The sequence below is a fragment of the Polypterus senegalus genome, chromosome 8 (genome assembly GCF_016835505.1).
Source record: "Polypterus senegalus isolate Bchr_013 chromosome 8, ASM1683550v1, whole genome shotgun sequence".
NCBI classification, from domain to species: Eukaryota; Metazoa; Chordata; class Cladistia; order Polypteriformes; family Polypteridae; genus Polypterus; species Polypterus senegalus.
In genome coordinates, this window is record NC_053161.1 from 172,084,741 (window position 1) to 172,112,289 (window position 27,549).

Genomic DNA, 27,549 nt, shown 5'->3' on the forward strand with positions numbered 1-27,549 from the left:
TCACTCCAAGGCGGGAAAGCAGCAGGCCCTGATTGCTACCCTGCAGAATTTTACAAGAAATTCTCCGCTCAGCTAGCTCCCCTCCTATTAGCAACATTTACAGAAGCCAGAGATAACCAAACTCTTCCTCAAACTTTTCACCAAGCACTAATTACCGTTTTTCCAAATCAAAATAAGGACTTATTACAATGTGCATCATACAGACCAATTTCACGTCTGAATAATGACGTTAAAATATTCTCTAAAATCATAGCTAGAAGGATGGAGAAAATGCTCCCCTCGGTAATATCACAAGATCAAACTGGATTTATTAGGGGCCGACACTTATCTTCAAATCTTCAACGCCTGTTCAATGTAATATACTCACCAAATAAATCAAACACCCCAGAAATATTATTATCATTGGATGCAGAAAAAGCATTTGACATGATTGAATGGAAATACCTTTTTACTACATTGGAGAAGTTTGGGTTTGGCCCGAACATTTGTGCATGGATCAAATTACTGTATACTAACCCAGAAGCTTCAGTTTGTATCAACAACACTTGCTCAGACTACTTTAAACTAGAACGTGGTACTAGACAAGCGATGCCCTTGTGCGCTACTGGGAGGGGACTGTGCGGTCTCTTGGTCTGGAATCCCTACAGATTTTATTTTTTTTCTCCAGCCTCTGGAGTTTTTTTTTTTTGTTTTTTCTGTCCACCCTGACCTTACTTATTCTATGTTAATTAATGTTGACTTATTTTTATTTTTTATTGTGTCTTCTATTTTTCTATTCTTCATTTTGTAAAGCACTTTGAGCTACATTTTTTTTATATGAAAATGTGCTATATAAATAAATGTTGTTATTGTTGTACTGTTTGCAATTGCCATTGAACCACTGGCAATACATTGTCGTAATACAAATCAGATAAAGGGGATTATCAGAGAAGGACTGGAACAGAAAATTTCATTATATGCAGATGATATGGTATTGTATGTATCAGACCCAGAAAATTCTGTGCCTGCAGTCTCTGGTCTCAGAATTAATCTGAATAAAAGTGTACTCTTTCCAGTGAATTCTCAAGCATATAATATTAGATTAGATACCCTACCTTTTGTCATTGCAGAACAGTTTAAATACCTCGGGGTAAATATCACAAGTAAACATAAAGCTCTTTATCAACAAAATTTCGCCGTCTGCGTGGAAAAAATTAAGCAAGACTTGCATAGATGGTCAACCCTTCATCTCACTCTAGCTGGAAGAATTAACGTTGTTAAGATGAATATTCTTCCTAAGCTCCTTTTTTTTATTCCAAAACATTCCAATATACTTTAATAAATCATTCTTTAAACAATTAGATTCAACAATAACCTCATTTATTTGGAATTCAAAAACATCCCCGCATCCAAAGAACGACCCTACAAAGACAAAAGGCAGAAGGTGGCATGGCTCTACCTAACTTCCAGTTTTATTACTGGGTAGCAAATATACAGGCGATAAGAACCTGGACACAAATAGAAGAACATACACAGGCTTGGTCCGCAATAGAAGTAAAATCCTGCAGTACTTCTTTGTATTCCTTGCTCTGTGCTCCAATAAACACACGTTATCGGCAATACACTAATAACCCAATTGTGCTCCACTCACTTAGAATCTGGAACCAATGTAGAAAGCATTTTAAGACAGAAAAGCTTCTATCTGTCGCACCTCTGCAAGAGAACTACCTCTTTCAACCTTCACAAACATATGCAGTTTTTAATATTTGGAAAAAATTTGGAATTAACTTGCTTAGAGATCTTTATATAGACAAAGTCTTTGCATCCTATGAACAGTTACATTCCAAATTTAACATTCCAGCTACACATTTCTTTCATTATCTTCAAATCAGGAACTTTGTTAAACAGGACCTTCCCGATTTTCCCCATCTTGCACACTCATCCATGGTGGAAAAAATATTGCTCAGTCTCAAGGACTTAGACACAATCTCTACAATATATAAAATCATTTTACAATCCCTCCCTTTCAAAGATCCAAGACGACACTGGGAAAAAGATCTCTCAATTAATATATCAGAAAAAGAATGGAAAGTAGCAATGCAGAGAATTCACTCGAGCTCCATATGCACAAAGCATATAAATACACAACTTAAAATTATATATCGAGCACATCTGTCTCGTCCAAAATGTTTCCAGGGTGAGATTCAACCTGCGAACGCTGCAACCAAGTCCCAGCCTCACTGGGTCACATGTTCTGGGCCTGCACCAAATTAACATTATTCTGGACAAAAAATTTTAATTACCTCTCAGACAGCCTTGGACTCACAATCCGTCCTAACCCATTAACAGCTGTGTTTGGGGTTCTTCCAGAGGGGTTTAAAGTGGAGAAAGACAAACAAATTGTGATTGCATTCACTACACTGTTGGCACGCAGACTCATTCTGATAAACTGGAAGAACCCAAACTCTCCTCTTTCAAGTCAGTGGGAAACTGATGTGTTATATTATTTGAAATTTGAAAAAATCAAATACTCAGTTAGAGGATCTGTACAGACTTTTTTCAAAACATGGCAGGATCTACTCAGTAATATTTTAAAATAAGCTCATAAAGCACAGAGAATTTATTAATTTAGGTATGTTTAAAAGCCTTAAATTTCACACCGTTTGCCTTGCTCTAACTCTCAGGGGTGGGGATCGATTTGTCCATAACTCAATTTTAACTCAATTGATTGATTTGTATGGATTGCAATAAAATTAATAATAATAAAAAAAAAAATTAAAAGATTCCAGAATCAATTGGGCTGGATGATGGGGGCTTTACTATGAGACTAAGTGTGGGATTGGGAGAAACAGCCTACCTGATCTGAAGCTGAGGGGTGCTTTGCTATTCTTTCCGAGTCCAATTAGATTCCAGAATTACACCAATTCCTTGCTGGTTTGTAATCCATAAACACCGAAGTCCCTAAATTGTAAATAACAGCCGACAAAGCAGGAGTGAGACAACAACCTTTTGTCTTTCCTTTGTTGAGCTCCAGACAGACATTCTAGTTTATATAGAGAGAGTTTACCTTCAAGGTACACACCTTTATAACCTTCCTTACATTATCGTATCTTTCCTTTTGCCTCTGACTGTAATAAAAACAAAAGCGACATATGCAGTAATAATTTAAATGTGATATCTTACTAGTTTTTGCCATTTTTTAAAAGACAGCATAGCTATAGCGCAACATTAGATATGTTTAAAAAAAATGCTGTAACGGACATTAAAAGGGCGGGGAGAAATGGCATCTTTTAACTGTTGTATAATATTAATTCTTGGCATTTTCAAAGGATGGTTTAGGTTTTAATCTTTTACCTTTTATATAAACACATGGAATTAATTTTAAACGAGAATTCGTGAACATTATGAACGCTAGGTGGCAGTATTTAGCTTTCCAACTCCTGATCTTCCACATTCCATGGAATTCCAGCTTTTATGACTGGGGCGGAGAGTTTCTGTGGAAACGAAAGTATCTTGCAGAAGAAATGCGCATCTGCCACTTGTCGCAGGTTTTATTATTTTTGGTTAACGGATTTATGAAGTTTCCTTACTTCTGTTTTTATTTTTGCCATTTGGAAATCAGCAGCATCTCCTACAGTTTTAAATAGTCGGCCACTCGAGGTAATAGACTTTCTTTTCTCATTCGATGTGGCGGGGTGCTGACCCGTTATGAAAGGCCTTAAAGTGGAGTCATATCGACGGGTCTGCAGAGTCCGTTATTTTTTAAGCTTTTTTTTTTTGTTATGCCGATGTTTTAAGTCTGTTTATCCTTTTACATTCTTTTAGTTACTTGTCTGACAACTTTATTAGATTAACTTTATTAATATTAACGGGTAAATTCAAACACTTGGGATATAATAGGTTACGTTTTGTTTTCTTAACCCAATTGAAGCAAAGGCAGATGAAGCGACTGGCTCAGGGCCACAGAATGTCAGACGGTGTCAGCAGATACATTTGCACCAGAAGCCTCAGGGTTTTCAGTCCCAAGCCGTGACCAGTATGCCATTCATCCTGTCTGCTCCTTCTACTTGTTTCTCCACGGTTGTCTCTTGTGAAGTGTTATACTGTGCTGTACATGTTTACACAGCCGTGTGTTCCTTCTCTTTATTCAGGTGAGACTCTGGATGGACTCATCAAACTTGCCACACTGACAGGTACGCCACCCTGCACTGGACGAACTGCGGTGGTTATCAGGAAACTGTGGTGAGTAAATCCTGTCGTGTCACCTTTTGAGTACCTTGTAAACCCGAATAAGTTAGTAAAACTCAGAAATGAGGCAATACGTTGCCACAAAATAAGTTTACAGACCTAGTTTATTGAGTAACTGACTTGTGCCATTTAACGGGGGTTAAATTAAATTTCTGCATATTTGTACTCAAATATTTTAGTAATAAAATGTAAAAACTTAAAAATGTATTCTCCGATTAAATTAAGTCAATGTAACCTAAAAGGTATAAGTTATAAACATAGTCTATTTCAGGTTATCTAAACACATGATTTATTTGTTGTAATTAAAAAACATTAATTATATAAAACTCAGGCATGTATAACTGTCAGTCAAAAGTTTTATTTGAACTTCATTTACCTTAACATTAATAAAATACCATAATAAAAATACAAAACATACACAGACATAGTGTAAGAGGTTACAGAAAGTAACATATAACCTTCTTTATATTTTAACCCTTTCTAACAAAAAGCAGTTCTCCTTATTATGTCTACCTCTTCATCAGGGGCCGATCAAACGCTCTGGATGAGCGGACTTCAGTGTTCCTGTGTGTGCAGTTATGTTACAGATTAACAATTTACAGAGTGAAGGACCATTTAATACTCGCACATCTCATTTAAGAATGTTGGATTTGAAATGGTCGATCAAGTTAAAAAACTGTAAAATGACACCAGTAAAGGACGAGTCAACAGGCAGCCATGAAGTAGCACATATGATCTGTAAAGCTTAATAGAAATTGTTACATTAGGAAAATATTACAAGTAATGAAGGTAACACCAAGTCTTTGTTTTCTTTACTTAATAATGTTACACAACCTCCAGACTCTTTACCATCTCACCTTTACTTGACTGCTTTCTGTAATTCTCTTATGTCCTTTTTTAATGAGAAAATCCAAAGGATATGTCAGCACCTCGGTCCAGATCCTCTCTGTATTTCTTTTGAACTACACTCGCCTATTCACTCTTTTTCTTCTTTCCAGCTTCCCACTTCCTCTGAAATCTCAGATCTCATCTGTAAATCCAAGTCATCTACTTGTCTGCTGGACCCCCTCCCTAGTGTTCTGGTTAAAGCCTACCTCCCCTCTCTGGTCCCTCTCACTTTTGCCATCATTCACTCTTCTCTAACTACTGCTACTGTTCCTTCATCTTTTAAAACTGCTGCAATAACCCCAATACTGAAAAATCTGGTGCTGATCCTACTAACTTCAATAATTTTCGCCCTATTTCTAATTTGTCCTTTATCTCCAAAATTCTTAAGAAATAGTAGCTAATCTAACTCCACTTCTAATTATCTCTTAATAATCTACACTGTGTGCACAATTATTAGGCAAGTTGTATTTTTGAGGATTAATTTTAATATGAAACAAACACAGTGCTATCAGTCAATCCAAAATGTTAATAAACCTGAAACCTGAATGTTTCACAACGGAAATGTGAGTGTGAACATCATCAGGGGAATACATATGTGCGCACAATTATTAGGCAACTATTAGTGTGCAGATTTATTATGCAACTAAAGGAAAAATGAAAATGTTCCCATCTCACATTGTTTATTTTCATCTGTTATAGTGAGAATAATAAACAAACACCTCAAAATTTACAAATAAACATCTCTGACATTTAAAAAAATCAATCAATCAATCAATGACCAATATAGCCACCCTTCTTTCCAATAACAGTCATAAGCCTTTTCATTCATGGAGTCTGTCAGTTTCTTGATCTGTTGACGATCAGCTTTTTGTGGAGCAGTGACTACAGCCTCCCAGACACTCTTCAGAGAGGTGGATTGTTTTTCTCCCCCGTAAATCTAGCGTTTAAGAAGTGCCCACAAGTTCTCGATAGGGTTTAGGTCAGATGAGGAAGGGGGGCCATGTCATTATTCCTTCATCTTTAAGGCCTTTACTGGCTGGCCACGCAGTGGAGAACTTCGATGCAAGTGATGGAGCATTGGCCTGCATAAAAATCATGGTCTTTTTCCTGTATCACTGTTTGAAGAAAGTGTCTTCGAAAAACTGGCAGTAGGTTTGGGAGTTGATTTTGAGTTCATCTTCAATGCAAAAGGTCCAACTAGCTCATCTTTAAAAATACCAGCTCATACCAGTACCCCACCTCCACGTTGGAGTGGAGCTCTGTGCCCATTACTGATCCACAGGTCCATCCATCTGGTCCATCAAGAGTCACTCTCATCTCATTGGTCCATAAAACCTTTGAAAAAAATCTGTCTTCAGATATTTCTTGGCCCAGTTTTGATGTTTCAACTTATGTTTCTTGTTCAGTGGTGGTTGGGTTTCAGCCCTCCTTACCTTGGCCATGTCTTTGAGCACTGAACACCTTGTACTTCTGGGCACTCCAGGTAGGTTGCAGCTCTGGAATATGAAAGTACTGGAGGATAATGGGTTCCTGGTAGCTTCACGTTTGATTCTTCTCAAATCTTTGGCAGCTAATTTGCGTCTTTTGTTCTCAACACGTTTCTTGCGACCCTGTTGACTATTTGCAACAAAATGTTTGATGGTTCTGTGATCACACACCAATATCTTAGCAATTCCAAAAGTGCTGCATCCCTCTGAAAGACTTTTTACAATTTTTGACTTTTCAGAGTCAGTTAAATCTCTTTTTTGGCCCATTTTGCCCGAGGAAAACTAGCTGCCTAATAATTCTGCACACCTTGATATAGGGTGTTGATCTCCTTAGGCCACACCCTCCCTCATTACACAAATACACATCACCTGACGTGCTTAAATCCAATAAGCATTCAAGTTAATACAGCTTGGAGTTGGAATATACGCATTAAAAATGATGATATGGTCAAAATACTCACTTGCCTAATAATTGTGCACACAGTGTATATGAAAAGTTCCAGTCTGGTTTTCGCCCCTTCACAGTACAGAAATGAGACTTGTTAAAATTACCAGTGACCATCTTATGGCTGCTGACTCCAGTCTAATTACTATTGTCATCCTCCTTGATCTGAGTGCGGCCTTTGATACTATTTATCATACCACTCTCCTTACTAGATTATCTCTGATTGGCATTACCCACATTCCACTAGACTGGTTCAGATCCTACCTCTCAGGCCACACTCAGTTTGTTCATCTTAAAACCTTCACATCCCAACACATTGCTGTTACTTCAGGTGGGCTCTGCCCAGGGTCCTCTTTGTATTATTTACCTTCTTCCCCTTGGCAATATTTTCCGTAAACATAACATCAATTTTCACTGTTAGGCTGAAGACACCCAGCTCTACCTTGCTAGTAAACCCACCTTTTCTTTTCCACCATCTTTGCTTATTGACTTCAATGATGAAATAAAATCCTGGCTTTCTTCAAATTTTCTTCAATTAAATAGTGAAAACACTGAGGTTCTCCTCATTGGTTCAAAATCATCATTATCCAAAGCCGATAATCTTTCTCTTGTTATTGATAACTCTGTTGTTTCTCCGTCACCTCAGGTCAAGAGTCTGGGTGTCATCCTCGACAGCACTCTGTCTTTCCAATCTCACATTAATAACATCACCCAGTCTGCTTACTTCCACCTACGTAATATTAATCGCATCCGCCCCTCCCTCACTCCCCATACCACTGCCATTCTTGTTCACAGTCTTGTTACTTCTCGTCTGGACTACTAGAATTCATTCCTCTTTGGTCTCTCTAATAAATCTCTTCATAAGTTTCAGCTAGTCCAGAATTCTGCAGCTTGCATCATTACTCGAACCTCATCTATTCACCATATTACTCCAGTCTTACAGCAGCTTCACTGGCTCCTGATTAAGTTTTGAATTGATTTTAAAATTCTGCTTTTAACATTTAAGGCCATTCCTAACCTTGCCCCTCCATATCTGTCCAACCTTCTTCATGTTGCTCTTCCCTCGTAACCTTAGATCCTCTTCCTCCATCCATCTGACCGTCCCTCTCGCCCGTCTAACCACCATGGGGAGCAGAGCATTCAGCTGTTCTGGAACTCACTGCCTACTGATCTTAGAAATATCAAATCATATTCAACCTTCAAATGTAAACTTAAAACCCATCTGTTTAAAATGGCTTTTTCTCTGTGATTACAGTGGCTTTGCTTGGTTTTAATTTTTATATCTTCTGAAATTTTAAGTTGTTTATAATGTGTCTTTTTATTTATTTATTTGTTGTTTGTTTGTTCAGTGTCCTTGAGTTCTCAGAAAGGCTTCTTGTATAAATAAAATGTATTATCATTATTATTAAGTGGAAGAAAAAAGTTTGGAACAAAAATGAGCTCAGTACACTGAAGAATGACTGCATTGTGACTCAATAGATTACGTGTCAAAATATGTGCCAAATATGAAATATTTTAAAACAATTCTCTAAAGGGTAGACATCAATATCCATCCATTATCCAACCTGCTATATCCTAACACAGGGTCACTGGGGTCTGCTGGAGCCAATCCCAGCCAACACAGGGCACAAGGCAGGAAACAAACCTTGGGCGGGGTGCCAGCCCACCACAGGGCACACACACACACACACACACACCAAGCACACACTAGGGACAATTTAGGATCGCCAACTCACCTGACCTGCATGTCTTTGGACTGTGGGAGGAAACCCACGCAGACACGGGGAGAACATACAAACTCCACGCAGGGAGGACCCGGAAGTGAACTCAGTTGTTCTTACTGCGAGGCAGCAGCGATACCCACTGTGCTACCGTGCTACCCCACATCAATATTTATTTATTTATTGATATTGTATTTTTTTAAACTTTCTCTTATAAGTTTCTACAAATACACCATCATTTCATTCTTGAGAGTCTACAGGCGTGGTGACAGTTTGCCATCTTCCAAACCAAGCAGAATGTTTTGAAAGAATTCAGAAGTGTTTGTCAGGCCTTTGAGATAACTAAGATGTAGTGTGTGTGTGTGTGAGACTGAACATAACCACAAAGGCGTCGACAGATCGAAGAAGGGTAATTACAACTTCATTTTCAATAACAACAAAGCCTTTTTTAGACTGGCAGGAAATTGGACTGTTGGCGTTGTCACTGATGGCTGTCATAAGAGCCAGAGGTGCATTCATAAGCTCTGCCTTATCAATATCCTGAAAGAAAATGAAAATGCAATCCTCTTACAATCAATAACTTGAAAGAATACACAATCACAAACAGGACATTTAATGTCTACAAGATGTGATACAAGTTTATAACCAATCTTCCTTGTTTTCAAGAATCCAGAGTCCTGTCACAGAAACACATGAAGTGCATGGAGAACAGTACAGTTTATTTTATTTTTGTATAGCCCAAAATCACACAGGAAGTGCCGCAATGGGCTTTAACAGGCCCTGCCTTTTGACAGCCCCCCAGCCTTGACTCTCTGAGAAGACAAGGAAAAACTCCCAATAAAAACCTTGTAGGGAAAATGGAAGAAACCTCGGAAAGGCAGTTCAAAGAGAGACCCCTTTCCAGGTAGGTTGGGCGTGCAGTAGGTGTCAAAAGTAGGGGGTCAATACAATACAATATACACAACAGAACAATTCCTTAAGACAGCATAATAATAAAAATTTTAGAAGTATGGTTTAACAGTAGATGATATGACATAATTAGGTTTGGATATTTTTAGAGTCCTGGAGACCTCATCCATCTAGCTGCCTTCCCATTTGGCCATGCCACGGCTGAAACGTTGCTCCGATGAAAGGACCCTCTTTCCCATGATTCCTGTGATCCTCCATCAGGGATGACTTTACCATAGGCAGGCAAACAACTTGGCAGGTGGGCCGTGGCACCAATGGCCACATTTGGGTACCGAGAAAAGAAACAGAATAGGTGAGGGTTAGTATTCAAATATAATTATCATGTTACTTATGTTATAGTGCTAATGACTAACAACAGAGATGCAGTATGTACAGTTAATCAGCAGCTCTAGTCAGGATATGCTAAACTGAAGTAGTGAGTCTTCAGCCGGGATTTAAAGGCTGAGACCGAAGGGGCATCTCTTATGGAAGCAGGAAGACCATTCCACAGTTTAGGGGCCCTGTAACTAAAAGCTCGACCTCCCACTGTTATTTTATTAATCCTTGGAATCCTAAGCAGACCGGCATCTTGAGATCTTAATGCGCTCAGGTTTGTAAGTCATGATAAGTTCAGACAAGTAAGCGGACCTTGGCCATTTAATGCTTTATATGTTAAAAGGAGGATTTTGAAATCTGCCCTAAACTTAACTGGGAGCCAGTGTAAAGATTTAAGAACTGGGGTTATGTGTTCATATTTTCTTGTTCTTGTAATAATTCTTGCAGCGCATTTTGGATTAACTGGAGGCTGTATAGAGAACAGTTTGAACAGCCAGTGAACACCGCATTGCAGTAGTCAATCCTACTAGAGATAAATGCATGAATTAATTTCTCACAATCCTGTTTATTTAGAAAGCGCCTTAATTTCCTAACATTTTTAAGATGGAAAAACATGTTTTGGACGACTTTGTAATATGCGCTTTAAATGACATGCTAGAGTCAAAGATAACTCCTAGATTGCGGGCTGATTCAGTAAAATTAATTGGGATTCCAACTGAGTTAAATGACGACAAAATATTGCTGTGATCAGCGTCATTCCCTCCAACAATTAACATCTCTGTTTTATCTGTATTTAAAGACAAGTAGTTCTCATTCATCCATTCCTTTAATTCACTAACACAACTAATTAAAGACAACATCGGAGAAACTTCATTTGATTTAAATGAAAGGTATAACTGGGTGTCATCTGCATACGAGTGAAAATTAACATTATGTTTCCTAATGAGAGATCCCAGTGGAAGCATGTAAAGTGAAAACAGTAAAGGTCCCAGTACTGAGCCCTCGGGACACCATATTGAACTTCTGTGTATAATGATGGAGTACTGTCTGCACATTTCTGTACATACTGGAATCGATTTGATAAATAAGAACTGAACCAAGCGAGCACGGGCCTGTAAGCCCAACATCGTTTTCTAGCCTGTGCAGTAAAATAGAATGGTCAATGATGTCAAATGCTGCACTTAAGTCCAACAACATAATTACAGTGGAATTTCCTTCATCAGAGGATATCAGAATGTCATTTACAACCCGTGTTAGTGCCGTTTCTGTACTATGACCAGTGCAAAGCCAGACTGGAATTTCTCAAATAAATTGTAATGCGTAAGGTGTGACTGAAGCTGACTGGCGACTACTTTTCTAGTATTTTAGAGAGAAATGGTAAATTTGAAATAGGCCTATAGTTATTTAGTATGTGTGGGTCTAGGTCTGACTTTTTAAGTAAAGGTTTAATGACTGACACTTTTAGTGCATCAGGTACTGTGCCATGCAGTAATGAACTATTGATAATGTTAGAATAGGCTGCAAGAACATCCATTGCACTTTTTACTAGTTTTGTTGGCACTGGATCTAGGGAACAAGTAGTGGGCTTCATTTTAGTAATTAAAGTTAAGACTTCCTGGTGAGTTACAGGATTAAAATTATTAAAGTGCTGAATGCAATGTGACAGGGTCTGCTAAGCTAGTATTTGGTTTGTACTGTGATGCTGAGATCTGGGATCTTATATTTTTAATTTTCTCATTGAAGAAGTTCATAAAGTCTGTACTGCTAATATCTGTTGGTATTTTGCACTGTTGATCTGAATTCCCATTTGTTAATTTAGCCACTGCTCTAAAAAGTACCCTAGGATTTTTATTATTGCTATCTATTAATGTAGAATAGTATTCTGAGCGAGCTTTAAAGAGGGCTTTTTATATTTATTAACACTCTCTGTCCATGCAATTTGAAAGACATGTAGCTTTGTTGTTCTCCATCTGCGCTCCAGTTTTCGACACTCTAATTTAAGAGCTCGAGTATTTTCATTAAACCAGGGAGAGTTTCTATGTGCTTTGATCACTTTTGTTTTAGGGGAGCCACTGTGTCCAGAGCATCTCTCAAGGTCACATTATAATGTGATGTTAGCTGATCTAAATTGTTTTCCACGTTTACATTTGATGTTAACTGATCTAAATGGTTTTCCACAATTACACTCGACTTACTCAAGGTATCTATAAATTTTGAAGCAGAATTACAATCTAGATGTCGCACTGTCTTTGTTTTAATCTGCGAGTGCGCTGGCATGGGCAGAACTAAATCAAACGTAATTAAGAAGTGATCGGAAATAACTACATTTAATGGAGTAATATTTAAATTTTGAATTTCAACTTTGTAAGTTATAATTAAATCTAATGTATGGTTATGATTATGAGTTGGACCTTTGACAATCTGACAAAATCCTACTGAATTTAACAAATAAGTAAAACATTTGCTAAAAGTGTCAGTTTCCACATCAATGTGTACATTAAAATCCCCATCAGAACTACGTGATCATAATTTATAGCCAAATCAGACAGAAGGTTGCTAAATTCAGTCATGAACAATGAATATGGCCCTGGTGGTCTGTAGACTAGCACTATAATTGTGTTGGAATCTGTTTTAATATTTAAAATGAATGCCTCAAAGGATGTAAAGTTGCCTAAATTTTTAGGAGTGATTTGCATTTTGTTACAATGAATTATTCCAAGGCCTCCTCCTCGACCAGAATCTCTAGACTTATGAAGGAACGAGTATCCATCTGGTGACGCCTCAGCTAGGGAACAGTGTCACATTTACTAAGCCAGGTTTCAGTAAGAAGACACAGATCAGATTTTGTACTTAATATTATATCATTTACCAAAACAGCTTTAGTGCCAAGAGAGCGAATGTTCAATAAACAGCATTTAAAACTGCATGGTTCTTTCTGAACTGCTGATATATTTTTTGTTTTAATTTGAATTAAATTTCTATTACAGATGCCCCTGGTGGAGTGTCTGGTTTTATCCCTTGGTCTAATTATACACCTTATTTTTGGTTATCAATTAATTTATGGTTTGTATCAAGACTAAATTTACTGGATGCCCCACAACAGGGATTATGGGTAACAGCTTCAGGAAAATAACAGGTGGGATAAAGAACAGCCTGTGATTTAAGATCACATGACTGCGGCCTGGATGGTGCTCTAATCAGTCAACCAGGCAGTTTTGCTGCCATATTTTGGGATAATACGTAAGATCCCTCCAGTTAGGATGAAGACCATCTCTTCTGAAAAATCCAGGCCTTTCCCAAAAATCATCCCAATTGTTCACAAATGCTATGCTTTTATTTGCACACCAGGTTTCTAGCCAGCAGTGAAAGGAATGCAATCTGCTATAAATCACATCCCTCTATATAATCTTGGTAAGGGACCAGATACAATTAAATTCCGACATTTTGTTTTAGCTTTGGTGCATAGAGATGAAGTTCGCTTTAATACCTCAGATTGCTGTAAATAAATATCATTAGTGCCGACATGCAGCAATAAGGTAGATACTTCATCGTCGGCAACACGGTCCAATGCGGCCTTTATGCCAGAAATCTTGGCCCCTGCAAGGCACTTAACATTAACTGCTGGTTTAACATAGTTTGGAATTCTAACATTCCGCACTATGGAATCGCCAATTATGAGCACTTTATTATTCTCAGTTTCCACAGGCGCGCTGCGGAGAGCTGAGAACCTGTTCTGGGTCCGAATTGGTGACCTGGGTGCTGGGGGACTAAATTTTGGATTCTTAGACCCCCCGTCTTACTGTTACCCACTCGCCCTGTGGCTGAATTGGTGCTGCTGATTTCGGCCTCGCACTGACTACAGTGGGACCTGGAGAGACTGAAGCGAATCAGATGTAGCCGAATTGTCTAAACAAACCGAGTCGATCCAATTTTCGGTTTGCCTAATCGCTATCAGATTCCTAACGCGGTCCTCCAATTCGCGTATTTTCCCGACCAACTCTAAATTAACTAAACATTTTTGGCAGGTGAAGCTATCTGCACTGTCGGCCGGAAAACCTGAGCTGTACATACTGCAGGACACACAACATATAAACGTGCCCTCGATGGGCAGAGAGCAGATAGAACTTACATTAAATGTTGAAGTCATCTTTGCCGTTTTATAGGTGCTTCGCGCTTTCCGTGTTCAGCTGAATCACCGTCGCTTTAAGTTTCCACCACCCGCTGAGCGATCGACTTTAATTTCTCACTGCCGGTTATTTCTACTGGTCAGCTGCCGGCTTTACCTCAGGTGAACTTGCTCGGGTGCTTTCGAAGGGCTACGTGCCTGTGGGAGACGCCGCCGCTCAGCTCGCTGATCCGCTCTCAGTAGTATGTTGTGTGTGTCTATCATGTGTCTATCATGTAATTCATAAGGAGAACAGAATTGTAGTTAGAATTGCAGTTTATTGTATACATTAAGTGCATAAAATAAAAACCAGTTAAGATTGTCTCAGTTGAAAGTATAACAAAGTAAACTGAACACAATAACAATTAGTTAGTGTTGGTTTTTCTTTCAAATGGCATCCAAAATATGGTGACTAAACCAAAACGACAAGCCCTGTGTTGTGATCCAAACCGTGAGATAACTGAAATATTCCACCCTTAGTAGCAGTAAATCAAGGTGTGATCAAAGCTGTAACCCTGAAATATCTGATACATTCTGTGGGCCAGAAAATGCACATGTAGTGACATACAGTAAAGAGACAAGCAGCCAGTGATTTAGCACTTTACTCAAATGGAACAGCCTTCCAAACAGTAACTAAGGACAGACATACTAGTTTACTGATTCCAAAGCTCAGATGTCACTGCTGTAACTTTGAAATAGATAGTGTAGTACCTGTGTGTCATGGACTTTCAAGATGCCAGCCTAAGATTCTGAAAGCTTTCCAGTTTTGAATGACTTCTGCCTAAAGAAGGTCATCAAGTGTGTGATGTGATGATCGAGTTCTTCATGGAGTATGTCACGCAGGGTCTGGTTTGTGATTCACTGGAATTCTGCATACACCCAAAATAAACAATATAGCAGCACTATATAGAGTACAAGATAAATATTATTTACACAGAATGGGACATATAAAGAAAAGAGCATCAGGGAAACAACAGATAAACCACTTCACCTCAGACTCAATGTGCAGAGCAGGCCAGAGATCCAGGGTCTCTTTCACTGGTGGTCTGGACAGGATGGTGTCTGTCATCTCAGGACCAACGTGGTCTGCATCACAGGTTGATGTCTCTCAGTTGTCTTCATTTTTCAATGATCTGTTCTCTCGAGGCACTCGAGAGTTAAGTGACAGTACTGCACGATCATTGTGTGTGTAACTGCGGTGTTCATGATATCCTGACCAATGAGTTTTCAAAGCATTGTGTCTGAAATGTGGACATGCAATGATCGTACAGGCATGGCAGTGGGCCGACTCTTAAGAAGTGACTGTGCTGCAGTCTATAATGTGTAAAGAATTGTATTCTGGAGCTCAAAATATCGGAACAGAATTTACAGTACTAAGACATCCTAGATACCGCACCCTGAAAACACATAGAAAACAAGGTCATTATTGTGTGGACATTTGTTGTTATTATGATATTAAAAATGTGCAAAATTAAACAAAACTTTTATTTTGAAATGTACAATATCTTTTAAAATGTTAAAATTATTAGACTGACCTACCTCAACCACAAATACTAACCTTAAAGTTAGTGGGGGTGGAGCTCAGTTGCCAAAAGGTCCCTAATGTTAATGTCCCCTTTGGGTTGCTAATGTTAAAAATGAAAATCCAATTTGCATCAAGACAATAGAAAAGGGTACTAGCAGTGCGTGCCATCTGTTTAGTACACGAGTACCAAATATTCAATCCTTTTAAAACAGCCTTACATCTGTAATAGTCACAACTCCATTTCAAATTTTAAACCTCGATACATCATCCAAGGTTGACAGGATGCACTTTTGTACTTCGTATCGGCTCTTCTCACGACACACACTCCACTCATAAACAGCGACACAAAAATGACACCCCACTCCCATCTAAAGCCACTGATCCACTTCCACACAAACTCACAGCCTCCTTGAATTTTGATTGTATGATTATTGTCAGTATCACAAAAATTAAATAATTTTAAGTAGATGATAAGTCGGCTAGAGTCAGTTCAATAAACTTCTTCTTTCGGCTGCTCCCATTAGGGGTCGTCACAGTGGATCATCTTATTGTTGTGCACGTAATGATTTGGCAAACTTTAACACCGGATGCCCTTCCTGATGTAACCATCTCCATTTATCCAGGCTTCGGACCGGTGTGAAGAAACACATTGGTTTGTGCATCCCCTGGGGCTGGGCTAGTCAATTCAGTAAACTCTCCCTTTGAAATGTTTTCATATACAGCATAAGAGACAGAATCTCAATAAAGCGGGACCCGTGAGTAGTGACGAATAATATGCGACACAGAGGAATCATAATGCATTATAACGGGAATGAGTAAAAATTATGACTTTCAAAAACGGACACTGTAAACGTTAGCAGTTCAGTATATAATTTAAGTGGTAAGTGTGTGCATTTCCACATTAAGAATTAAGTAAGCCATCTGTTATACGAAACTGTAATTCAAATGATACTTCAATGAAGCGATCATCTATAACAATGAAGGCTCACACTGTCATGCTGGATGGTTGTAAGGCGCTGCTTGGCTGAAACAATTGATTGTGATTTGTCCTTAAAGGGAGGTGCCGTACAGTGATCAGAAATGAAAACACACATTTATGCACACTGGACAGTAGTTTATGTTTTTCTACAATATAAATTCAGTTATATATGTATGTGCGTTGTCACAGACATGACTCAGACTCATAGAACGGTTTGGGGCAGCGACCCATATAATTGATTTCCTGGCTGCAAAGTTGCTCAAATGAACACAGCACTGATGTGCACAGAACCGAGTCCAAAACAGAACTTAGGGAATAGGGAAAAGGTGGAGGCTTTTAAAAGGGAAGACCGGAAGTGAGATCAAAGGGGTCTGGCTCATGAAGGTCTTCAGCCATAGGTTCAAGCCCAGACGTGACATCACAGGAATCAGAGCCGGCAAGGTCTCCTTCCATAGGCTCGGTCCCGGAAGTGACATCAAGAGGGCCAGGTGGGATCTCCCGTGAATGGTCTGCAGGCAAGGGAGAATGTCAGTGCACTCTGCCACATCCCAGTATGATTCAGAATTGCCCTGACTCAAGCCCATTAGCTGCATCCCATGCGCACATGTGTGATAAGCCAAACCCCTAGCCCAGCACAGATCCGTCGGGTCGGGTGACCATGACCTAGAGGTCGTTAACCCGAGAAAGGGCATCAGAGTTGGTGTGGAGTCCCCGACGATCAACATGCAAAAACTTGTATGGCTGGAGGTCAAGAAACCACCTGGTGACCCGCAGATTCGACTCCTTGTGTAGGGCCATCAACTGTAAAGGTGCATGGTCCGTGACAAGGGAGAATTCCCCGCCCAGCAGGTAGTACCTCAGCTGAGTAATCACCCATTTAAACGCTAAAGCCTCTCTCTCCACCGTGGCATATCTGGTTTCCCGGTCCAACAGTCTCTGGCTCAGGAACAAGATGGGGTGTTCCACACCATTGACACTTTGGCTCAGCAGAGCCCCCAGGCCTGTATCAGAAGTGTCCGTCTGGAGGATGAAAGGTAAAGAAATGTTAGGTGCTCTCAAAATAGGTCCGGATGTAAAGGCCTGCTTCAAGTTACTAAATTCATCGCCTGTCTTTTCAGTCCATACCACAATGTTTGGGGCCCTCTTCTTTGTCAAATCTGTCAAGGGTGCTGCTCTCTCCGAGAACCAGGGACAAAACGGAGGTAATGCCCCACTAACCTGAGAAAGGCTTGGACCTGACACTTGGTTCGCGGACGGGGCCATTTCAAAATGGCATCTACTTTGGAGCACTGTGGCTTCACTGTACCCCGACCCACCAGGTAGCCTAAATACTTGGCTTCGCTTAATCCAAAGAAACATTTCTTGTGATTAATCTGAAGCCCAGTCTCACCCAGTGTCCGCAATATCACTTTTACCTGCTGTAGGTGTTCCATCCACATGCTAGAATAGATAACCATGTCATCCAGATAGGTAGCACCTATCTTCACCTTCACATAGTCCGTTAAAGGACCCTGCCAGTACCCCTTTGTCATGTCCAGTGTGGTCAAATATTGAGCCTGCCCAAGCCTCTTGAGGAGGTCAACCACTCATGGCATTGGTTAAGCGTCAAATTGGGAGACTTAATTAAGCCGACGGAAGTCATTGCAAAACCTCCAACTCCCGTCAGGCTTAGCGACCAATACAATGGAACTGGACCAGGGACTATGACTTTCCTTGATTACACCTAGTTCCAGCATGTGTTTGATCTCAAGCTCCACTTCAGCCCTTTTTGCCTCGGGAAGACGATACGGACGTTTTTGTAATATAACCCTGGGTTCTGTCACAATGTCGTGCTCAACCAGAGAGGTTCTTCTGGGGTTTTCACTCACTACCTTTAGGACAGACAGGATAACGGTTTCCAGCTCCCATCGTTGTCTGGGACTTAAATCCCACAATGAAGTTAAGGCTAGCCGTTTGAGTGGGGCTGACAGGAGGAGGGATCGGGATCCCTGTCCTTCCACAGTTTCAGCAGGTTTACATGATAAATCTGCTCCCTCGCCCAATGATTGGGTTGACACACCAAATAGTTGACGAGTCCTTTCCTCTCCTTAACTTCATAGGGACCTTTGCCAAAGGGCAAGCAACTTAGAGTGGGAGGTAGGTACTAAGACCATGACATGATCTCCTGGGCGGAACAGACAGAGAGGCGTGCCACGGTCGTAATATTGGACCTGTGCTGCTTAAGCCTCTTCCATGTAACTTAAGGAGGGGCCAAATTTTACCAAATCTATCTCGTAATTGCGCGATATATTCCAATATATTTGTTGAGGGAAAAGCCTCTTCTCTCCATCCTTTTAAGATATCTAATATGCCTTGGGGTTGTCGCCCATACAATAATTCAAAAGGGGAGAACCCAGTGAAGGCTTGTGTGACTTCCCGAAAGGCAAAAAGGACAAGGGGGAGGAGCCGATTCCAGTTCCTTCCATCCTCGCTGACCACCTTACGCAGCATTTGTTTGAGAGTTTGATTGAACCTCTCTACCAAATCGTCGGTTTTAGGATGATATACCGCAGTCTTTAAATGCTTTATTTTAAATAACTTGGCAGTCTCCTTGAACATTTCCAAGGGAAAAGGCATCCCCTGGTCTGTCAAGACTTCCTTGGGGATGCCAACGTGCACATAGGCCCCTATTAATTCCCATGCGATGGCTTTGGAAGTGGCTGAGCGCAACAGGAAAGCTTCGGGGTATTTAGTAGCATAATCCACGAGGACTAAAATGTACTTGTGTCCTCAGTCAGAGGGCAGTAGAGGTCCAACTAAATCTACCCCAATTCTGTGGAAGGGAACATCATTCAGGGGAAAAGGAATGAGAGGAGCTTGGCCCTTCCTAGGAATTTGTTGCAATTGGCACTCCAGGTAGGAAGTGCAAAAGCAACGAACCTCCTCATTGATTCCCGGCCAGTAGAAGCGGAGCTTGATCCACTCCAGGGTTTTCTCGGTGCCCAAATGGCCACCTAGGAGATGAGCGTGTGCTAACTCACAGACTTGCAGCCGGAAGGTCCACGGGATTAGCAGTAGCCGTCTCTCCCATAGACATAGAATTACTAGACACCGCATGACCAGCAGCATCATACATCAACGTTGCCGCCATATTGCAAGTGGCACTGCTGTGGAGTTATGTAACGGATAAAGATGCCTCACGAATGTGCATCTTGGGATTGTACAAACCGCTGTACGCTCTAAACCAGATCCCAGGGGATTACATTTCATAGGTAAGGCTTAAGAATTGTTTTGGTTATACTTGGCCATTATAAAATCTTTTGCAATCTTAGCACTCAAGGTCACCTTACAATAAAATTAAGCAACATTAGTAAATTTAAAGCAAGAGAATGATAAATCAAAAAGAAATAATTAGAAAACAAACAAACAAAGATAACTGGCAGTAACAGTGCAAAATTAACAATTGGTATGAGAGTTTGAAAAGATAAGTTTTGAGGGCAGTTTTAAAATATGTTATTGAATGGAGGTGACGCATATGAAAGGGAAGAGTATTCCCGAGTTGAGGAGATCTATGAGAGACGCTTGAGCTCCCATAACATGGAGTCTGATGTGTGGTACAGAAAGTGGAGCTGCAGATGAAGATCTGAGTGAGTGAGAGGAGTGTAAGTCTGTAGGAGATCAATGAGGTTGTGGAGAGCTTTAAATGTTCAGAGCAGTATTAAGTATTGTATTCAGTAGTGAACAGGGAGCCAGTGAAGTTGAATAGGTGTGATATGTTCAGTGGATTTAGAACAGCAGGTTATTATGCTGGCAGCAGAATTTTGAATAAGTTGTAAACAATGGATATGTTTTTGCGGAATTCCAGATAGAATAGCATTGCAGTAATCTATACATGAGGTGACTTAAGCATTAAGCAATACTTCAGTACTGTGTTGCGTAACAGGATAAAGTCTAGAAATGTTACTTATATGGGAAGAATTATTTAATAATAATATTATTATTATTAATTATTTTTATTGTTTAATAATTGCCATTTAGTGTATAAATGGATATAAATAATAGCATGTAAATGATATGCCAAAATCTGTTGTATGTAAACGATACTGTTTTAAACGTTATCGTTTTTTCATCAGAAAACCGGTTTCCATGTCTACCTGTATTAGTTTAAATGACACTTTTGCCACTCACAATAGGGCGGACGTGCTGACGTATCGCGTCTACTGGGAAACACAGTGAATGCGGCATCTGTCTATATATGTCTGTTTATGGTCTCTCCTGCCCGTCATGCCCAGTTATGCAATACAGAAGGTCATTTTCTAACATAAAGTGAGGACACTGTGGCATCGACTAGTTAGTGCGCTGGCCGTTGACTAGGACCACTGCATTTTTGACATACTTAAAGGAATCGCCATTCCATTGCTCCCTTTTAAAAGAAGCTGACATCTCTCTAAATTAAAACTGCAAAAGGGAGAGAGCGTCTTGGCCCCCAATACTATAAACTTCGGAGTTCTCACGTCACTGCGATGCCTACCCGATTTGCTCGTGCATGTGCAGAACTTTTCTATTGCGACTTTACCCGATCTGCGTATTTTTACTTTGTGACACGAGTCCCCATCCGATTTGTTTTGCGCTCTCTGCTTAATTAAAATTCATTTCAAGACTCTGCCAGATTTGTTTTGCGCATGTCTAATGTTTTTTGACACATGTCACTTGTCAGGTTTAAATTGCTATTTCTCTAAGATTATAAATAACAATGCTACTAATCCCAGAGTCTTATTCTCGATGATTGATCGTCTGCTAAACCCTGGTAACTCAAAGGAATGCCTCCTAAGTACTTCCAGTAAAACCTGTGAGGCTATTGCTGTATTTTTCAATCAAAAAATTAATGATACTAGACTCACCCGCCTTTTAAGGCGACCGACTTTTAAGTTGACCACTTCTTAAGGCAATTCAGTATTTAGATCAATTTGATATTTTATACAAACTCAATAATTTGGTTATATTGCATTTGAGCGGTATTACTTTAATACTCGTAGTTTGTTATTTTTGTGATGAAATTTTAACTTTTTTTCTATATTGAGGTCGCCCTTTTGAACCCCCCTGATATTTACTACGTGGTGAGGCATTTGTACTCCATCAACATTAATTATTTCCAGAGACATAATTTTGTCTATTTTTCCAGCGCATCGCGCACAAAAGCAAGGGAACGATGAGAGCACTAGATCTCTGCTCACATCATGTCGCTTCGTACCTCAAGCTGCAAGTAGTAAGTCTGTGATAAGCGGAATACCGCTACGCTTTCCACTCACGGGACGGAAGGACAATCCCGACCGCTTTTATATAGTAAGAAAGAAGAAGAAGATATCGCAGAGTCTGGAGTAGAAAATCATCTTTTACCTGGAAAAACGAAACCACAAATCCCATCATGCATTTCAAAATGGACGGGGCGTGTGTGAAACTCCACATCTGCGTAACACTCATGGGACGAAAGGACAATCGCGACCACTTTTATATAGAAGGATTAGAAATAACATAGTATATCTCCCCAAGACTAAGGATCCTCCTAAACCCCAGTACTCTATTATAAACAAATTAAACTCTTTCACTAGGATAGATTTACCTGATTTACAAAACATAATATCTCAATTAAAACCCTCCACCTGCATCCTTGATCAATACCAACTAATTTTTTCAAAGAAGTATCAGGCATGCTAATTGATAATGTTCTTGACATAGTAAATTCGTCACTAGATACTGGGGTCTTCCTAGATTGTCTTAAGACTGCTGTAGTTAATCCCCTACTTAAGAAACATAATCTTGATCCCTCGGCTCTTGAAAATTTTAGACCCATCTCTAACCTGCCTTTCTTAAGTAAAGTTCTGGAGAAGGCAGTCATTATGCAGTTAAATGACCACCTAAATAAACCTGCTATTCTTGATAAATTTCATTCGGGTTTTAGAACAAATAACAGCACAGAAACTGCATTCGTTAAAGTAGTAAATGATTTGCGAGTGAATGCAGACAGAGGCCATTTATCTGTTCTCATCCTCTTAGATCTGAGTGCTGCATTTGACACCATTGATCACAACATTCTTAGAAATAGCCTTAGTCAATGGGTGGGCCTCTCTGGCAGAGTCTTAAATTGGTTTGAATCCTACTTGACAGGGAGAAAATTCTTTGTTAGTTGTGGTAATCAAATCTCAAAGTCACATGATATCCAATATGGTGTTCCACAAGGCTCTATCCTGCGTCCGCTGTTCTTCTCAATCTACATGCTTCCGTTAGGTCAGATTAACTCAGGGCACAACGTGAGCTACCACAGCTATGCTGATGACACACAGCTGTACTTATCAATAGCACCTGATGACCCCGATTCTATTGATTCACTAACACAATGTCTGACTTGTATCTCAGAATGGATGAATAGTAACTTTCTCAAGTTAAATAAAGAGAAAACTGAAATCTTAGTGATTGGCAATAATGGATACAATGAGGCTAATAGAAATAAACTGGATACATTAGGATTAAAAGTCAAGACGGAGGTAAAAAGCTTAGAGGTAATTGTTGACTGCAATCTGAATTTTGCAAAATCACATATTAATCAGATCACTAGGATAGCATTTTTTCACCTAAGAAACATAGCTAAAGTTAGACCTCTTATATCACTGAAAGATGCTGAGAAATTAGTTCACGCGTTTCTTTTCAGTCGACTAGATTACTGTAACGCACTCCTCTCAGGACTACCCAAAAAAGACATAAATCGTTTGCAACGAGTGCAGAATGCAGCTGCTAGAATCCAAACTAGGAAAAGAAAATCCGAGCACATCTCTGCAGTTGTCACTACACTGGTTACCTGTGTCATTCAGGATTGACTTTAAAATTCTGCTTATGGTTTATAGAGCCTTAAATAATCTCGCCCCATCTTATATAATCGGAATGTCTGACACCTTATATTCCAAATCGTTACCTCAGATCTTCAAATGAGTGTCTCCTTAGAATTCCAAGAACAAAATTTAAAAGAAGTGGTGAGGCGGCCTTCTGCTGCTATGCACCTAAAATCTGGAATAGCCTGCCAATAGGAATTCGCCAAGCTAATACAGTAGAGCAGTTTAAAACACTGCTGAAAACACATTACTTTAACATGGCCTTCTCATAACCTCACTGTAATTAAAGTCCTGATACTCTGTATATCCAACTCCTTATAATAACTATTCATGGTGGCTCTAAAATCTGTACTAACCACTACTCTCTCTTCTGTTTCTTTTCCCGGTGTTTTTTGGTGTTGGCGCATCTACTCAAAGCACACTGATGCTAATAATTAAAAACAATGTAATCGAGGTGTCGAATTAGGAATAGAATTAGGAGAGCACGTCTGACACTCGACTGGTGTAAAGTGTGCCCTCCAAAGCCATCTGTATTTTTTTTATTATGTTGATATCAGATTACATCAATGCAATAGTTTTTCCATAATAAAGTTAACAAAATACAATGATGAAGGCTATTTTACATACAAGAGTAGCAACAACTAAGTTATTACAAGAAAGCAGGATGCAGATAATAGCATTAAAAATTGTTAATGGATTTCTTTAAAATTATTTAGTAGAAAAAAATTCCATGGTTGAAAACAGGACATTTTAAAATTGATATCAGAGAAGTGTGGTGTGCGTCTGATGTGGCACAGTGACAGGCTGGGCACCTGCTATTGCCACGTGTTATAAGGTTATAGAAGTACGCATACATACATTTACCTGAATATAATGGAGAAGGCTTTCTCCTTAGAAATAACTTTTCTTATTGCTGCAGTTAGAAAAACAATGCCCCTTTATTGTATTTTTTTCCAGACCCTATAGGATGCCGGGAGGTAACCAGCCTTCCATGTAGCTGAACAGATGCCAGTTTGCCCTAATTCTGAGACACAACTGGTTGTTCTTTTCTTCTGCTTTTAAGATTTCTAGTTCGAGATGATGTGCAGTTCATGTTAAATTTGCTATTTTTACAGGTAAGACTACTGAGGCTTTCAGTTTCAAAAATAATTTGTGCACAATTCCTGCAAAGCCTTCCCATATTTATTATTTGATCTGTAATATTTTGTAATATTTTGCTGCCTTGAATTCTGTACTGTATGTCTGCTCACTCTGTCCAGTAACTAACACGGCTTTTCAATTTTAGACAGGTAAGCCTCAGAGTGAGAATCCTCACAAACACAGAGACTGAGGTGCATCAGTCCCAGCAGTCACTAAACAGGGATATTGTTCTGTTTTGCAAAATAGCATTTGTTTTCTTAAGTTACTGTGCTTTTGTTGTTGGAAATTTAAAAGAGCTGAGAATTAATTTTAACTTAAAACAAAACTATGACAGGAGAGAAAAACGAAGATGTTTTCATGTAAGTACCGACACCTGAGCACATCCCATTACAGTGTTCTCCCTAGCTCCCTAGAGGCGTGGTACGGGATGTTGCCGATCATTCGGTGCTAAAGCTAATTGCGGACACGCGGCTTAGCGGAGTTCACAAACAAAGAGTATTTGGAGGTGGGCTTTCGAGAGGGGGTGTACATGGTAATAGCGAGGGCAGAGCAACTTAGTTACAGTAGCAAGGACTATGGAGAGGTGGGCAGCCAAGAGGAGGCTGTACATGCTAATAGCGGGAGCGGAGTGACACTTCACAAGCAAAGAGGATGTGGAGGTGGGCAGGTGAGAGGAGGACTGATAAAATAAAAAAAGACTAGTGGAACCAGCCTATCTGATATAAGTGAAAGGGTGTCAGGAAATGACGTCTCTGTTTTCAGTGTCAGGGCAGTCTGTGTAGTGCTGCTAAGTTTATGTCGAGAATAAAGTCTATATTTCCACTTTATTCTTGCCGTTTATCTCGAGATTAAAGTCGACATGTTGACTTTATTCTCATAGTTTGCCATTAAAGTAGAACATCGTAAACTAAACTTCATCTCAAAATTAATATTTAATTTACTAGATTTTCTCAAAACCCGTCATAAATTATGTAGCGCATGAAATGCTTTGTGTTATCGTGTGGTGATTGGTTATGTGGAGAAAGAAACAGGAAGGATAGGAATTGGGGTTTAGGTACATCAGATAAAGACAGCACACATGCAATAAAGAAAGCCCGCTCAGAAGAACATCCATTGAATTCTGTGTTCGTGTCTCCAATAACCAGATCACAAACCCAACATTTACACAATATTCCAGTTAAACATTTGCGATACCCATTCAAACATCCAGTTTTTTGGAGCCTCGTCACACCTGCCATAAAGTTCTCTACACTGAACATACAACTGAGGACCCCTTACTGAGAGGGAGCAGCAGTACCGCCACACTACCGTGCATGTTTAATACATGCTATAATGCATTTCATCATGAAAATGATATCAAGTATTTATCTTAGCATTTGTAAATGTTCAGAGAGCAGGAATATCATTAAGTGAATGCATTGTGTGCGGCGATCCCTGCCGGTGCCTCCTCAGTGCATGTGGAAGTCCGTTTAAGAAGCGCGTAGTGGTTAACAACTCGGTCAGGGGAACATTTAACACAAAGTATTTAATGTACTACATTACCTTATGATGGGGTTTGAGAAAATCTAGTAAATTAAACATTGATTTTAGGATAAAGATTAGTTTACGACATTCTACGTTAATGACAAAGTAAACTATGAGAATAAAGTGGAAATGTCGAGAATAAAGTCAACACGTCGACTTTATTCTCGACATATAGTTTTTTTTTTTTCTTCACCGTGGCCCTAATATGCTTCCGTAGTTTTGTTAAAGAGACCCATCTGCCATTTTTTGTTCATATCTTACCCTGGCGTAAGTGCAAGTGTGCATTGAATATACAACAGGCTCTCACTTTCCCATTTAAAAAGTCTTATTCATAGGTACTTTTCCAAACATTTTACAAACATGAGCAAAAAAAAGTGTTCAGAAAACACTGCTCAGTTATTTCAGAAAAGAGACGCCACAAACTAATGAAGGTGCAGCGTCAACTCATCATGTGGCAATTTTAGACAAAGACATTGCAGAGGCTGGTCCATCAGGGGAAATCTCTTCAGCACACACTCTGCCAATTGATAAATCTAAGCACCGCTTATCCGGCATAAACAAACAATGGTTTAAAGATTTTGATGATTTTGAGAAAATGGTATGTGGTGCTCATTGTGCATGAAATATTCAAACAAACATCCCCAAGGAGGGAGTTACTTTGGGTAAACGTGCCATGCACAAGAATTCGAAAAGAAAGCTTGCTGGACCATGAAAAAAGTAACACACATCGAGTCTTCTGCTGACCTTTTAGGAAAGCGTGTACTAGAGCAAACTGGAATCGGTCAAATTGAAAGATCTGTATCTGTGTTAAATAACTTACAGAGAGATGCCCGTGTGGGAGTTTTAAGATCCATGCATTGTTTGGCAAAAAATGATTTGCCACATACAACGTTGTTTGAAAAGCTGTTGGAACACTGTAAAGAAATGTGTTGTTCCTTGTTACAACATCTCAATGTTGGTAAAAATGCACATTACACCTCTGAAAGAATAATGCAAGAGCTGCTGGATGTCTTAGCATCAGAAATAAAGTCTAACATACTGAAAAATATACACGCTGAAAATTTTTTCAGTATTCTGTGTGATGAAATCACAGACATCTCCGTTGTAAAACAATTAATTATTTACATTAAATATGTTTGCCAGGTCACTAAAGAGGTCAGAATTAGTTTTGTATCAGCCCGCAATATGATTGATGGCTAAGCGGAGACTATAACCAACATACTGAGTGAGACTATGGACACTCTTGGCATGAAAACTGCTAATCTGGTTCGACTAGGATCAAATGGAGCGGCTGTTATGAT

At 39.5% G+C, this 27,549-nt stretch overlaps 1 protein-coding gene across 1 annotated transcript in view; it reads left to right on the plus strand.

Moving 5' to 3' along the window:
- The window catches only part of LOC120533475 (gastrula zinc finger protein XlCGF57.1-like), a 101,908-nt gene that overhangs the window by 54,803 nt on the left and 19,556 nt on the right, over positions 1–27,549 (plus strand). Inside the window, exon 5 of the mRNA XM_039760391.1 lies at positions 8,303–8,314. Coding sequence (XP_039616325.1) covers positions 8,303–8,314 — 12 coding nt within the window. The remainder of the gene's footprint in view (positions 1–8,302; positions 8,315–27,549) is intronic.